The 15,129-nt window shown below is 37.5% G+C and overlaps 2 protein-coding genes across 2 annotated transcripts in view; both read right to left on the bottom strand.

Annotated features, from left to right (window-relative positions):
• Positions 1-2,254, bottom strand: part of LOC109050441 (nuclear pore complex protein Nup214-like) — a 49,426-nt gene extending 47,172 nt beyond the window's left edge. The window contains 3 exon segments of the mRNA XM_042761429.1: positions 695-758; positions 1,113-1,183; positions 1,309-2,254. Of these exon segments, the coding sequence (XP_042617363.1) occupies positions 695-758; positions 1,113-1,183; positions 1,309-1,468 (295 nt within the window). The 5' untranslated portion in view covers positions 1,469-2,254.
• A 7,312-nt stretch (positions 2,255-9,566) lies between these two features.
• Positions 9,567-15,129, bottom strand: part of LOC109087704 (nucleus accumbens-associated protein 2-like) — a 33,735-nt gene continuing 28,172 nt past the window's right edge. The window contains exons 3-6 of the mRNA XM_042761316.1: positions 13,344-13,520; positions 11,995-12,100; positions 11,313-11,410; positions 9,567-10,502 (exon numbers count right to left, since the gene is read on the bottom strand). Coding sequence (XP_042617250.1) covers positions 9,985-10,502; positions 11,313-11,410; positions 11,995-12,100; positions 13,344-13,520 — 899 coding nt within the window. The 3' untranslated portion in view covers positions 9,567-9,984. The remainder of the gene's footprint in view (positions 10,503-11,312; positions 11,411-11,994; positions 12,101-13,343; positions 13,521-15,129) is intronic.

Raw genomic sequence — 15,129 nt, forward strand, 5'->3', positions numbered from 1 at the left:
GTAAAATACATTTACTGGAGAAGCAAAATGACATTATGATTAATAATGGGTTTGTGATTAAAACAAAAACACATGTCTCAGAAAAACCAACTTAATTAAAAGGAAAAACAGGTTTTCGTTGCCCATTTGCAGATATTTGTTCTTGTTTTAGGCTCATTTCATTTTGATCAATTTCTAAGAAAACAAGACTTCATATCTTCATTTTGCATCTAAAGTAAATGTATTTTGATTTAAAGATGTCTGATACTGGAAAAAACTCTTTTTTTTTTGCAGTGTGCAACATTTAATGCCATAGCTTTATGAATTGAGGGTTTTCTGCTCTGATTTAAGACCTTTTTAGGCCTTAATTACAGGAAGGGTGAATTAAGACTTTTTAACACCTACAGAAACTCTGTTATTAATATAATTACTTGTATTATTTTATAGTCATATTGCTATACAAGTACAAAATGTTTGGCCAGATTATGCAGCCCTACAAACAAGGACAACAAACTTGGAGCTTAAAATGCATTTTAAACTGCAATTAGATTTTTGATTGATCATATTGAAACTTCAGTCTCATTATGAACAATACAAATTCACAATCCAAAGTCTTGGGTCAAAGTTGTGGTGACACTCAGGTTGATTAGCGCTGACATCACATCTATACAGGAACATGTCACTGTAAGAGCACAGTGAATCTGAGCCGTCGCACCTTTGACGGGGTGATCCTGACTGCAGAAGCTGGGACAAGGAATCACCTTCTTGGCCTGTAAGGTCTGAGATACAAACACACTGCATGACATTAGACACTGGACTAAACGCCCATTCACAAGGATGATTACTATAACTAGAAAAAGTTTCAATAATCGCTCTAACACAGAGAAACACTATCGCTATATTGACTTTCAGAATGATTTTTTCCCCAGCTAATTAATCATAAAAACATTGAGTCCATCCTACTTTGAAGAGCTCAAACATTTAAAGCAGCAGATGACAAAACTGCAGTGCATGCTTATAATAAACAGAACAATATTGTGTGCTGGTGAGTTATATAGTTTGTATTTTAGTTCTTCTTGGTAAAGTGAAGATCTGAAGAGCTGTCCGTCATAAACGGTCATGCACAGACTTACAGGGGTGAACTGAACCACTGTGGCGTCCTCTTTCCCAGCAGACACCTGCTTCCCTTTGGGACTCCAGCAAACTACAAAGACAGAGAGAGGAACGAATCAACATGCTTAAAAATAAGGTCAAAGACACTGAATTACTAGCGCTTGAGATATCTAGAGACTGAGAACTTTAACAGATTTACACACAGTAACCACTGACCCCATGTGATTCCCACAGAGGCAGGAAGTTGAGCGACCACACTGACGGAGACCTGAACGTCCAGCACCATCATACTGCCATCAGACAGACACACGGCCAGACGGGGCGCGTCCCCTGGACTCCACTTCAGATCCTGGACCAGCGTGTCTGCAGCGGCCATGGGTCTGAAAGAAGTGAAGGGATGCTTCTCCTGTCTGTCCTGCGGGAGCGAACACACACATACACACTCATTAACACTCTGGTCTTCACCACACTCTTGATCTTCAAAACAGACCAAAGACAATAAGCAATTTGCAATTTTGTTTTTTCAAAAATAATTTTGTAGGCAATTTCATTGTACTAGACAATAATCACTTCTAAATTATGCATAATTTATTTCTATATAAATACAAATATTAGAAGAAAAATGTAATTTCAGATTAATGCAGTGTTTAAGCAAAGGTATTTGAAATCCAGTGGATGAAAGGCAGATTAATGTGTAACCACGTGTAACACCATGGTTTAACTACTAGATGCCTGCAGGTTTGAAACGAACACAGAATTAGAGGTTTTACATTGGTATGTGTCCAGTATAAAGGTCCAAAATCTTTAAAAACTGCTTTGTGGCATTTTTGTCTACTGAAAGTCTTTTCAGGAAGACACTTCATCAGCTGAACAATTAGGTAAGTTATTAAACAACAGCACAATTCTGTAAAATACCATGATTTACTGAAGACACCCACTAAAATGTCATTCAGTGTAACAAAAAAACTTGTCAGGCATATTCAAAACAAGAATCATTAGATGACACTTAGAGACTATATTTAAGGATCACAGTACAGCCCACAAAAACTAATTAATTGTAATTTTAAATCTTTATCAATCTTTGTCACTATCCTTCAAACCATTAGGTTATACCCGTTTGTCAGCAAGAAATTTTAATCAATTAAAATATGATAAAATTTAGTATGATCTCTTTTTCTTTCATATATTCTAACAAGTACAGGTCAGAAAAAGTGTTAATATTAAATAATACAAAAAAAAAACAACAACTATTAACAATTTAACAATATATAACCCAAATCCATACAATCAACAACTGCTTATTTATTTATTTATGTTTTAATGCCACATCAGCAACAATGGCTATATTCATGGCAACATTAACAGTATCAGGAGGAAACAAATGAAATCCCAGCTGAAATATTTTTAGGAGAGCTGAATGACCTCTCAAAACATTAGAACAAAAACATTATATATTTTTTTTATTATGGAACTTTCTTCTGAAAGTTTTTTTTTTTTTTTTTTTTGGACAGTATCCAACGGGTTTTAAATGTTACTGCTTATTTCAGATGGTTCATAAAACATTCAAAAGTTCCCATTAGGTTCACAAAATGATAAAATTGAACATTCCTTTAATGTTTTCTGTAACAATCACAAGATTATTATTATTATTATTATTTATTATTATTATTTTAAAACATTAAAAAAAACTTGACCTTGTGAATGTTCAGGGAACTTTTTATTTTTATGTAGCCTAATGAGAAAACATTCTCACATTTTTGTTAACTGGGCATATAAATAAATAAATAAATAAATAAATAAATAAATATAGTTTTGTGAAATATGTATTTTGAAAGCAAAGTTTTCATAAGGACATTTAACCCTGTGTTTCTGTCATTCTGACCCAGAGAGGATTTTCTTCTTTCCAAAAATACTAAAGTAGTTAATGTTACCACATTGGACTAAAACTTACAGGCTTTGGTATAACAAATAAAAAAAAAATTAAAAAACACTGGTGGTCTTCCTGTTCAAAAATGATCGGCCTATAAAAAAATTGCTTGTGAATCTCTCATTATGATATATTTTTACCAAATCTTTGTATAATTTTTTTTTTTATTAGCACAGGTTTTGATTGGTAGTAGACCTCATTGATCTAAACTTATGCATCACTGATCGTGAGCCAAAATTCTCCCCAAATAATGCTATTCCAGTTTAAAAATTGAGATTGCATAAGCTGATATCAGTGAGGCCTGCTACCAATCAGCTCCAAAAAGAAATACAAAACCTTGCTCACTGAATGAAAACAAGTTGACAAAAAGATTGCATCCAAGATTTAGTGATAATATAGCATAATGAGAGATTTACAAGCAATTTCTTAACCGGGAACACCAAATTAGGTAAATTAGGTCACACTTACACACCAAAGACACTGGAAATGAAAGAGATTTTATTTGTGACAACGACAATTACAGTGACATGTTGCAGTAGACATAATTGTTTCGTATTTCAATAAAAAAAGCAGTTTAATTGTTCATTATAAACTTTCGTAAGGAACTTGCATGAAAGCGCGTCGTGGCGATGCTATGCTATAGGCAAAGCTCAGCTATCGTTAGTACTTCAGACGACAAACACATTCAAAAGCAGAGATCCTCAAACATGTTCTTCCTCTGATTGTCGGAGCTGGAGGTTTACAGGCTCCCAATGAATTCCACCAACCTTCACACAAACGATAAAGTGCTGCCGTTATTTACAAAGAGAAACACACACGTACGTAGTGCAGACGGGACACGAGAGTCCCATGAGAACTGCTCATCGGATCGATCTGTGGAGAAACAGCATGCAGTTATAGGCAGATCATTATAATGCGCATATTAATTTGAATAATTAAACAGTAAGTCATTCGGCTGCTCAGCATCCTGACAGAGGAGTATGCAATTACGCTACAACACTGTGCCGGAAGGGCAAATCCTCTGGGTGTTTTTTCACTCCAAAATCAAAGGAACAAAAACAAGAAATGCTCATTTGCATAAACAAGATGAAGGATTGCATTGCATTTTCTTTATGCATATGCATTCTTTTGACCTGAAAACAGCTGCTTTTATTACATTCAATGGCCGTTACTGTGATATTTGTACTTGTGGGACAAGCCAAGTGATGAAATTCTGGACCACTTCGATCTGTGAATAATATGTTACTAGAGTTACTAATAGGTTCCTTTGACAGACTTCGCATTTCATAATCTGCTTCTCTCAGATTCATCATGCACAGTGTTGAACTTCACAAACACTCGTCTCATTCTTACACACACAAGCAAAACCTCAGAGCTGTGCAAAAGCACTTACATTAGCCATTAGTGCTGATATTTGGATAACTTACTGAAGGAGCTTCTACACTGCCAACACAAATCTATAAATTATACGTTACATAGCTACAACAAACAGCTTTGAGCTCTACAGGACATTCTCTCAGATCTAGTGCAACGTTTTGTATGAATTCAGAGCCACTCGCTTGGCAGGTGGAGACAAGATACTTGGAAGGGGTTTCTGGGTAAATAAGGAAGGATAGAAAAGACGTGTGTAAAAATTCTAGTGTAAGACTGGCCTTAGGCCCTGTTTATACTAGTGCGTTTTCGTTTTAAACCGCATAACTTTTGCAACGGTTACGCCTATTGTTTACACTACTCGAAAACTGAGATTTTCTGAAAACGCTGCAGACCCCGTTTTAGTTTGAAAACTCCGGGGTTGCGTTTCAGGTGTAAATGGACCAAAACGAAGACCTTCCAAAATTAACTCTTCGCATCCCACATTATCTCTGCGTATCCTTGATGACTGCGTAAACAATAACATCATGCTCATTGTTGTACCATAGATATACACTGGTAGATTCCCCATTTGACAGATCAAAGCACGTAGAAGCGTCGCAATCTAAATAATAGGCAATCTACCTATACATTTCTATGGCTGTAAATGCATGAATGGTCACGTGGCATGCATTTTAGGTTGTGTAGTGTAGACGGAGATCGTTTCTGAAATGCCAGTGTAGACGAGGATCGTTTTCATTCTAAAACGCCGTTTTAAATGAAAACACACTAGTGTAAACGGGGCCTTAGTGATCATATATTAGTTCCAGCACATCTTTGTGGCAGCCAGCCACTAAAAAAGTTCTACCTTTACAAATGCATTGCTATCGCTCTGAATAGTAACAGACTACATAATATGAAATCGAACAGCATTAATCACACTTTATGAGCCAGTTCTGGTCAGAATCTTCAGGTGTGCTGAGGTGTTTTTAACACAACAACCCAAACAGCAACTGATAACATTTGTGCATCATTTCCCACACTGTCTTTATAAATGATCCAAAATGATAATTATTTCCGTCTCATTACAAACATTCTGAATTGAGGAGTTTTGGTGGTATCAGTAGTCACAATAAGGCACAAGTTTTTCATCCTCAACAAAATCAAGGCCATTATTCCTCCACAAGACGTTTCCTTTTTAAGATATGAAACGGACATGCTCAAAATAATAAAACAGGAGAAAAAGGTGAAGATGACATTTTGAGCTCTTCACAAGAAAGAAACCTCAAGATTCTGATAGAAATGTGTCTTCTGACGTGGTGCTAGACTCCTCTTTATCATCTAGTGTTGATCAGAATCATGACAGCTGTCAATCAACAGCACATAAACTCACAAACACCTGACAGTGAAAAAGAAAGCAGCAATCTAAACGTCACGACTGAAGAGGAATTTCAGTAAAATCAACACACCTGGAGATTCTGACGACTGCAGCATTAAAAGTATGATAAATACACAACGCTTTTAAGGTTTCAGTGAGAATATGACATATTTTTGTGTTATTTATGAGGTTAAATCTCAAAAAGAACATTTATATTTATATTCTCCCTAAAATCAAAGAAATGCTATTTCTCACAAAGAAAACACAAAATATCGAATGCCTTCTAACCCTGCTTGAATTTCTGATGGCCAAAGATCATTTCGGGGGGTGTATGTGGGTGTGTTCATGAGATTCACCCACAGTACAGTAGATGTTGGGCAAAACACTCATTTTGGAGTAAATTAACTCCATCTTGTTCCATCTTTAAGATGCCGAAGCATGTGGAGTAGGGTGGCCCTTAATGGGGGTAAATTTGTTTTACTGGAAATGTTAACCTCTCACCTCTTGCTTATCTAAGAGTACAACAGACTCCTCTCAAAGACTGAAGAACAAATGCAGTTCATTATGCAGACTGTCAGAGAGTACCACAATCGATTCCCAGGTCCCCTGGAAGATCAGATCTCAGTTTTGTTCAAGTACACTTTCTTCACAAGTACAGTCATTTCACTTTTTAACATCCTGCTTCTACTTCTGCCAGAACTTTGCGGCTGAAGGACATGTCGGATTGTCATAACGATTTTTTTTAAAGATTTTATTTTTGGCATTATATGCCTTTATTTCAGAGAGAGAGAGGGGGAGGGGATTGGGAAAGGTATGCGAGCCGGGATTCGAACTCGGGACGGCTGAAGTGCAACGTCGCTACATGTCAGTCTAAAAACATTGTTCTGTGTTCTCGTTTTTAACCTAATTCACAGTTTACTAATGGTCTTGAATAATTATTAATTACGTGCTGTTATGGTCATTAAGACAGATTTTCAATTTTGTTGAGCACACCCCAAACATAGTCCAAACTCAGCAAAATTTGCTTTGTTTCCAATTCTCATGAAGGGGAGTTGACTGGGCGGGGGAGAGCAGAAGATTTCAAAAGTCCAAAAATAAGGGCTACCCATATGTGGAGGGTTTGTTCTGTTAGCGTCCTCTAGACTTAGGGTGGCTATATGTGCCATTTATGTGGGACACGTCCTGGCCATGATTTTTATATTGCCTAAAGCCTCGTACACACCGGGACGATTATCGTGTGCGCTTATTGCCAAAGTTTTCAACGCGTCTTTTGTGTTCATACCCAAACGATTTTCACTGTCGCTGAGCCGAGTGAACGAGCAAATTCACTTCCTGACATTAGATGGCGCTTAATGAAAACAGAAATACCCCGGTACACATCGAATCCTATTTGAGCTACAGTTCCTCTCCATAACTCCCTCTTATCAAGATTTTTTAACGTGGCACGTCAAACAAAAAACGAGCCCGAGATGTTTTTAAAAAAAATAATGCTTTAGCCTCGTGTTACATTGGCGCCCTTTGTTTAGTCACGAGGCGTTAAACGTCGGTGATAGCCGTGCGCAATATTCATCCCAGTGTGAACAAGCCAAAAAACATCCAAGGTAGTTTGACCAATAACATGCAGGTATTGTACATAATTGACCAATTGTGGCGCATCGCGCGTGAGGTGAACTATCAAAGCGATGCAAATACACGCACATGTTTGTTTGTTTGTTTGACTTGAAGCTGCGAACTGTTCATTGTATGACACCAAAGTACCGCAAGAGCGATTTGAAGGAGCCGTCTGCTCTGCTCTCTGTAGCTCTCATGAAATAATGTCATACAACAATCGATCTGCACAGTGCTAACAGCCAAAACATGGATATTTTAGGCAATATAGAAATCCTGGCAAGGGTGTGTCCAGTAAAAATGGCCCATATGGTCACCCTATCTAGACTAGTGCATGTGACAGAAACACACAGGGAACAGAAAACACCTCAAACATAAAGCAAAAGCAGCGTGAAGAGTGAACAGAATAACATAGACATTGCTCTTAGTTGTGCACACAGTCTTCGGCAGCTCCAGCCGAAGCACGCAGCTGCTCTCTATCGCCTCCTTAAACTCATCAAGTGCAAATGTAATAAAGCCAGCTAGATTCATTAAAGAGTTAACAGTACAGAAAAACCTAATTGCTTTGGTTCCAGACAGCAACACAGTCAAAACCCGCCTGTAGACGCTTTCATTCAGGAAAAATCCCCACTAACAATCCTTACATAGACAGAAGCAGTTTTTCTTTGCTTTTCAGGGATGCAGATTATAATCAAGGCTGTAAATTTGTAACTGATCTGACATGCGAGCGGTGGAAGTCAGCGCTCAGGATCGGCTGGTCATGTGAGCATGAGGATCTGTCTGTATGTCAGCATTCAGATCAGGTCAAACACATGCAGGCATCGCTCTTCTGAAGGGACAATCACTCACATACCAGTCAAACTTGTGAAGACCGTATTCTCACAACAAGGCATCAGATGTGCTGCACTAAAAACTAAACATGAAATGTCACTTAACGCTAATGAAATGCATAATTTCTGCTTCAAACGCACTATTAAACACAGCCATTTCTAAAGGTTTTTCAAATTTCACGATAGAACATGACCAGATCGCAAAAATATGTTTAGGACCATTATGGTTGCAAATGAAGTTAATTTACTTCACTTCATTAATCAATGATTCAATTACATTATTCTAAAAAATGAATCTGAAAACACAACAGAATATATATATATATATAATATATATAATAAAATAGTTACAAATTAATTCCAAATTGTTTATTTTTTATTTTATTTTTACTTTATATTAATATAAATATTATAATAGGGCTTAATTGTCACATAAATAATAGCTGTGTTTACATTTTCTAATTTTCATCAATCATAAAGAATCCAATCTGGGCTCAGATTCTGTTCAGCTGATATGAACATGATGATATATCTAAAAGGAAAACTGATATTTATGGCTGAAGAGCTTTTTTAGCAAATATTTTGTTAACATTCCGTCTCATCCACGGACCGGTTCTCAAAATGTAAGATGTATATAATCATACACATGTATGTATGATGTGAAATTATTCCTAATTATTGTTGTTCAGTTGCTTTGACGCAATCTTTTTTGTTTAAAGCGCTATATAAAAAAAGATGACTTGACTTGACTTGAAAGTATGTAAACTGTGTATGTTTTGCACGTTTTTTTCAAGTGTTTATAAACTTAATGTTATCCTGTTGATCTTATTATTTCAGGTCTACACTACTCCTTTCAATACGATCAAAATTCATTCAGACTGAAAGCAAGTAGTCAGATTTAGCCGTCAATCTGATCACAAACAGATTATTTGGATGCATGTAAACATACACTGATGGAGCTACATGAATGTCATTGGCCCTTGTAAAGGCTTCATCCTTATTTTTTTCTCATAATTACACAATATAATCAACCAATCCTGACATTATAAAAAAAATAATACTCAATTTATCACAAAATTAAAAAAATAATTGCGACTTTTTATCTCACAATTCTGACTTTTTTCTCAGAATTGCGTGATACAAACTCACAATTGCAAGTTAAAAAGTCATAATTGTGAGATACTGTATAAACTTGCAATTCTGAGAAAAAGTCAGAACTGTAAGATATAAAGTCACAATTGCGAGATAAAAACTCGTAATTCTGACTTTTTTTCTTGCAATTGTGAGTTTATATTTCGACTTATATTTTCGTAATTCTGACTTTTTTCAGAATTTTCAGAATTGTGAGATATGAACTCGCAATTCTGAGAACATATCAGTCTTTGAATTGTGAGATAAAAAGTCACAATAACCTTTTTTTTTTTATTCAGTGGCGGAAACAGGCTTCCATATGTCATGCTTTAGTGAGATTCGCTGCTATATTTATGGCGAAGTGATCTCAAGACCGGAACATGCTAAACTTATGACTTATTGTGTCACATAACTTATAAACTTATTGTGAAAACTATAATGTTTCACAATGAAGGTCACCCGCCATGCCACTGGCATTATTTCCTTCTGCTCTCTGGAGCACATGATGAACGTCCTGCCACCGTCCAACTGGAAATCCAGCGTTTGAGCAAAATCAAATACATGTGTGTTTGTGTGTTCTTCTTGATCGATGCCTGTGTGTTTGATTCCTCCCTTCAGTGTTTATTCACATGGTGGATATGAACTGAAGTTTTCTGGGTTTTCCAGTCTCACTGCCCGTTTACTCTCGGGCCGTCCACAAACTCCTCCTCCTGTTGCTGCCTGTCAGGGGGTGTGGCCACACCAGCCCCGCCCTCAGTTCCAGGCTTGACAGGCCCCGCCTCCAACGTCCCATCGGCGCTGTCGGTCTGGGCCTCTTCCTCCTCATCCTCCTCGGCCTGCGTCTCCTCCTCGCCTCCATCCTGCGGGAGATCAGGGCCGTCGCCATCCAGTGGTAAGTGAGTTCTCGTGGCTTCCTTGCGCTCGGTGTAGAGGCTCAGGCCCGAGGGTAGCATGTTCTTAAAGTCTGGATCGAATGGCAGCTGAATGCCCACCGGGAGGCCGCTGATGCCCAGACTGACGCCCGCCGCCACCGCCGAGCCCTGGTACACTTCCATCCCGTCCGGCAGCATAGCCTGGATTTTGGGAAGCCAGCGCTTCCGCACACGCCGTGCATTGGTGCACATGTCGGCAGCGATGACGTTCATCTCGCTTTCCTTAAAGTTGGGTGCAAAGTTCTGACAGTAAACTAGAAAAAAAGAGCACATATTAAGAGCTTGAAAGAGAAGAAAACTAAAGCTGTATGAATTGTGTGCAATAAGCAATTAATAGTTAATTTTGAATTCAGACACTGCTTGATTGCATACTGAATTTTTTTTTGTTCTGTTGCAAAAAAGGCATATATTACCTAATTTAAAAGAGTTCAATATCAATAAAACCTTTACATCATGTACAGTCTTTTCACAAAATAAGAAAAAAGATATTTCAAATTATATATATATATATATATATATATATATATATATATATATATATATATATATATATATATTATATCATGTTTGTATTTTCTTTTATTACTGGCAATAATCTAACATTCTGTGGCTGTTTTTTTGATGCAGTAAAAGCAGAAAACATCGGTGTCATGTTTGTATTTTCTTTTATTAAAAACCATAAAACATCTGCTCATTTTTGCATTTTCTTCTGTCACTTTCCATAATTCTGACCTTGAAATCTTCAGGTTCATGCATGTGAAAATGGGCTGAGAACATGAACAAATAGTTGTAATCTGCTCAGATTCAGACAGGAATCGTGTGTTTGTGGTGTTTTTTGCTGATTAAGGCAACATACAAGACTTCTTCACCTTAATAATGGTTGTCGAAAGCAAAAATGCTACAAGAAAGCATGACATGCTTGAGCAAAACAGACTATATTTTTGGAATCAGCACCCAAAATTATTTAAGAAACAAGTACTGGATTTAATTCAGCAGATATGATGCAGGGCAGTGGAATGAATGTTGATTTGAACATCACGGATGACACACAGAGCATAACGTACGTTTGACAGCGTTCAGGACTCGACTGTCCAGTGGTTTTCGGCTGGGGTCGCTGGTTGACGATCGGATCCCCGTCCCACAGCTGTTTGCTAGTGTGTTCCTGCAGATTCAAAAAGCAGCCAGCAGAAGGTGCAGTTGAGAGCAGAGCCATGGGACCCAAACACACAATATCTCAATAACTGCACTGCACATAACTGTACGGGTGTAACGGTACACAAAGTGATAGTTCGGTACTCAAGTCATTTTTGAAATCATACTCTTTTTGGTACAGCATGGGGAAAAAATACAACATAAAACTGTTTCTTTTTTTATTAAACAGTCATTTACTGAACAAACTATGGCTCTGTCTTTACATAAAAAGGACACATTCTTCATACTGCAGTTTATAGTGCTAAAAGCATCAGATAAAGTGTGACGTTCAACTTGGGTCACGTGTGCCTTGCTAACCAATCACATTACAGCTGTCACTGAATTTCTGTCAGAGTTGTGCGACAGTCAATCACTGTTTGTGGATACCATAGAAATGAATGAGAAGTGCTGTAAACTGAATCCTACCTATTGCAAAATTGTCTCTGATTTCTATTATAAAAGTGTAAATCTAAATCACATGTGTGCCAAACCGAATGAGATATGTGTACTGTTACACGCGTGCAGACAGCGATCATCTGATGTGAGGACACACACCTGTCAAAGAAGGTGGCGAGGAGCCTGCGCAGCAGCACCTTGTGTTTGACACCAGCACACAGATGACAGTTCATCAGCTGACCTCTGGTCATCAACACACCTGTGCCTGAACAACACACAACACAGAGACATACGACAATAACCAACGGCACTGGAGAACATCAGCACAGGGGAACAGGTTTAAACTAATAACTATTAACTAATTATCTCACCATATTTTCCGCCAGCTGATTATTCACAGTACATTAGGAGAGCTGTTTTGTATTCCAAGTTTTGTGAAATGTTATGTTTAAATATGCAAATGAGGGATTTCCTAATTAAATAAGCATTCATTTGCATACATTGCCAGAACAGAAATCTGAACACTGGATAAAGACAAATTTTTTTTCGATTTTGTTGACATTTTCAGAGGGGATTTTGGATTTCTCTTTTTATCCCTACATAAATCAGAAAATACTGTCAACAGATAGAAAACAAACACATTTTCACCATGTTTTTAGGAATAAAATGTTGTATAAAGGCCCCGATATACTTCAAACGAAATCGAAGAACGAACTGATATGATGTCATTTTGAACAAAATCAGTCTGAAACGAAGTTCGTTTTCAATTCGTTTCGGCAGTTTCGAAACAGCTGACCAAAGCGAACTTTCTGGGGGAGTTTGTTTTAGCTCCTAAACACCTTTGAGCTTCCATTGGTCCATGTCGGTTACTCAATCCTTGGGTGTGTTCTGAGACTCCTCCTCCTTTGATGTGCGATTTTTTTTTTTTTCGGTTGATATCACATTCAACGGAGGTCAGGCAAGTGAACAGCATCTCCTGTCACTAGCAACATAACTACAGTGTTGAATAGCTGAGCTGGCACAGATATATCCGCACCTGTACGATCGCTCGCGGACATACTTTAAAGATTCAGAGAAAGCATTTAATTCCTAGAAAGAAATTTCAATGATGTTTGTTGTAGACGACCCGGAGTTATGCAAAAAGCAACGCAGAGAAACATCCGAGACAAGTTTTCCAAAGCCATGAAAAAGAATGAAAGGTAAAGATATAAGGTAGCAAGTACCAAATACATGTGTTTCAAATAAATGTTACACCATACTGCTGCTGCTACTGCTGTTGTTTTTCTTTCAATAAGCAAATTTAAAGGGTATGCAATAAATGAAATGCCAAACGAACATACAATAATAAACCTGTGTTTTTATCAAAAGTAAATCATGACACCACATAAAATATACAATGTAAACACGCAAAGATACACATAATCTTTCACTTCCTAATCTGAATATTCCTGTAATGCTTTTGTCATCTCTGCTGACTTTGATAGGGCTGACTGAGTGATTTCACCAACCTGCCACCAGTTCCAGTTTCTCTCCAGGGTCTCCCTCCGTGTAGAGTTTGGGATGGCATCGGTAGCCGATCTGACTGATGAGACTAGCGGGCAGAGCCACCAGATCCCTGCGGATCAGCACACACGAGCGGTTCTCCAGCGACACTGGCATGACCGCCATCTCCGGCTTCTCTGCCACTGGAACAAACAGAGTGACGAAAACATTCAGAACCTCAAATCACCACAAGTCACAAATCCTGAAGTTTGAGAACTCAACACTGTTTGAGTCCATCTTCTAAAATCACTTCAGGCTCTGTTCTGCACACTGTAGAAAATTCTATATACACTCAATATAAACTATTTACTTTAACTCATCAAAATCATTCAACCAATTTCATTTTCATTTTTAAGGCGAGACACTACAGGCAAAAACAGATTTTCATGCATCAGTCAATTTTGAGCTTTTGGGCAATTTGGCTTTTCATTAAGTGTTGTTTCAAACTAGTCTAAAATACACTTTTAAGTGTTTATTTTATTTCACTTTATCTATTTGTGTCTATAGATTTCATTTCCAATCCATATCAATTCAAAAGTTTGTTTCTCCACTTCAGCAGCACTTACATACACAAAAACTTTCTATATCTATATTCTGAAGGCTTTTACTGAGGACTGTGTTCATATATCATTCACTCTGATTTAAAATGTCAATACAATTTAAGATTTCAATTCTGGAAATCGGTGTGCATTTAATTAGATAATGCCAATAATTAGCATATTTATACATCAAATTTTAGAAAACCAGTAATACAAAAAATAAATAAATAAATGTGTGCAAATCTTAATGCAATCAATCAACTAGGGAAGTATGCTGAAATCTATTAGTTATTTCTTTTACCCTATTTATCTGGTAGAGCCTTGCATTAAGTTTTTGGAATTCAATGACACAAGATTTAAAAAAAATGAGCTGAATGACTAGCACAGCCTATCTGATACTTAATAAATGTAAGTTAAGTTGAATTAGATAGACATTTTTACAGTGACTCTATTCAGGGGAAGTGCCTGCTCTTCACTTTCACGCATCAAATTGCCTCAACTCAATAAAGCTCTGCACTGGCACAACTTCTGCTTCAGTCCTTACACTCGCCAATCACACACAAAAGATGTGCGAGCTCTCAAATAACCCACAATGTGACCCTCTGGAGCGGTGACTGATTACAGACTGAATGCATTTCACAATCTGTGACACCGGAGCGCCAGACGAGAGCTGCAGTGAATGTCACCGCAGAGAGACACAAGCTCCTGTACAGCCGTTCCTACAGTCAGGACAGATCTGAATAGTTAGCAAACACACGGGACAAATCAAGACAGGAACTCTTCTAACTGACAATAGATCAGCGTGTTACTCAACATATCAGAACTCCATGCTGTAATAATACATCCAATTATCTTCAGAACGTGTCTCTAAAATCACAGTTAAAGAGACATCATGAACCGCACGTTTCTTTTCTGCCTATTTTATGTCTCACAACAACATTTTGACAGCTCACTAACAATTTGTACTGTTATTATAATGAATTGTAAGCTCAGCGATGAAACAGCCATCACATCTCACTGCACGAGACATCCTGAAATATAATTAGGTGCATTAGTTTTAGTTGGCTCTGGCTCATCTTAACGGACTGTCCTCTACTTAAAATTGTCTAGACAACTTCACACGCTGACTCAAAGTAATGAGCCTGTAACCTATTTAACAGCAACGAATGTGGCTTCTGGTTTAGTAGTGAATGATTGGAAATGATCCCGGTGT

Source organism: Cyprinus carpio, chromosome A7 (genome assembly GCF_018340385.1).
Source record: "Cyprinus carpio isolate SPL01 chromosome A7, ASM1834038v1, whole genome shotgun sequence".
NCBI lineage: Eukaryota > Metazoa > Chordata > Actinopteri > Cypriniformes > Cyprinidae > Cyprinus > Cyprinus carpio.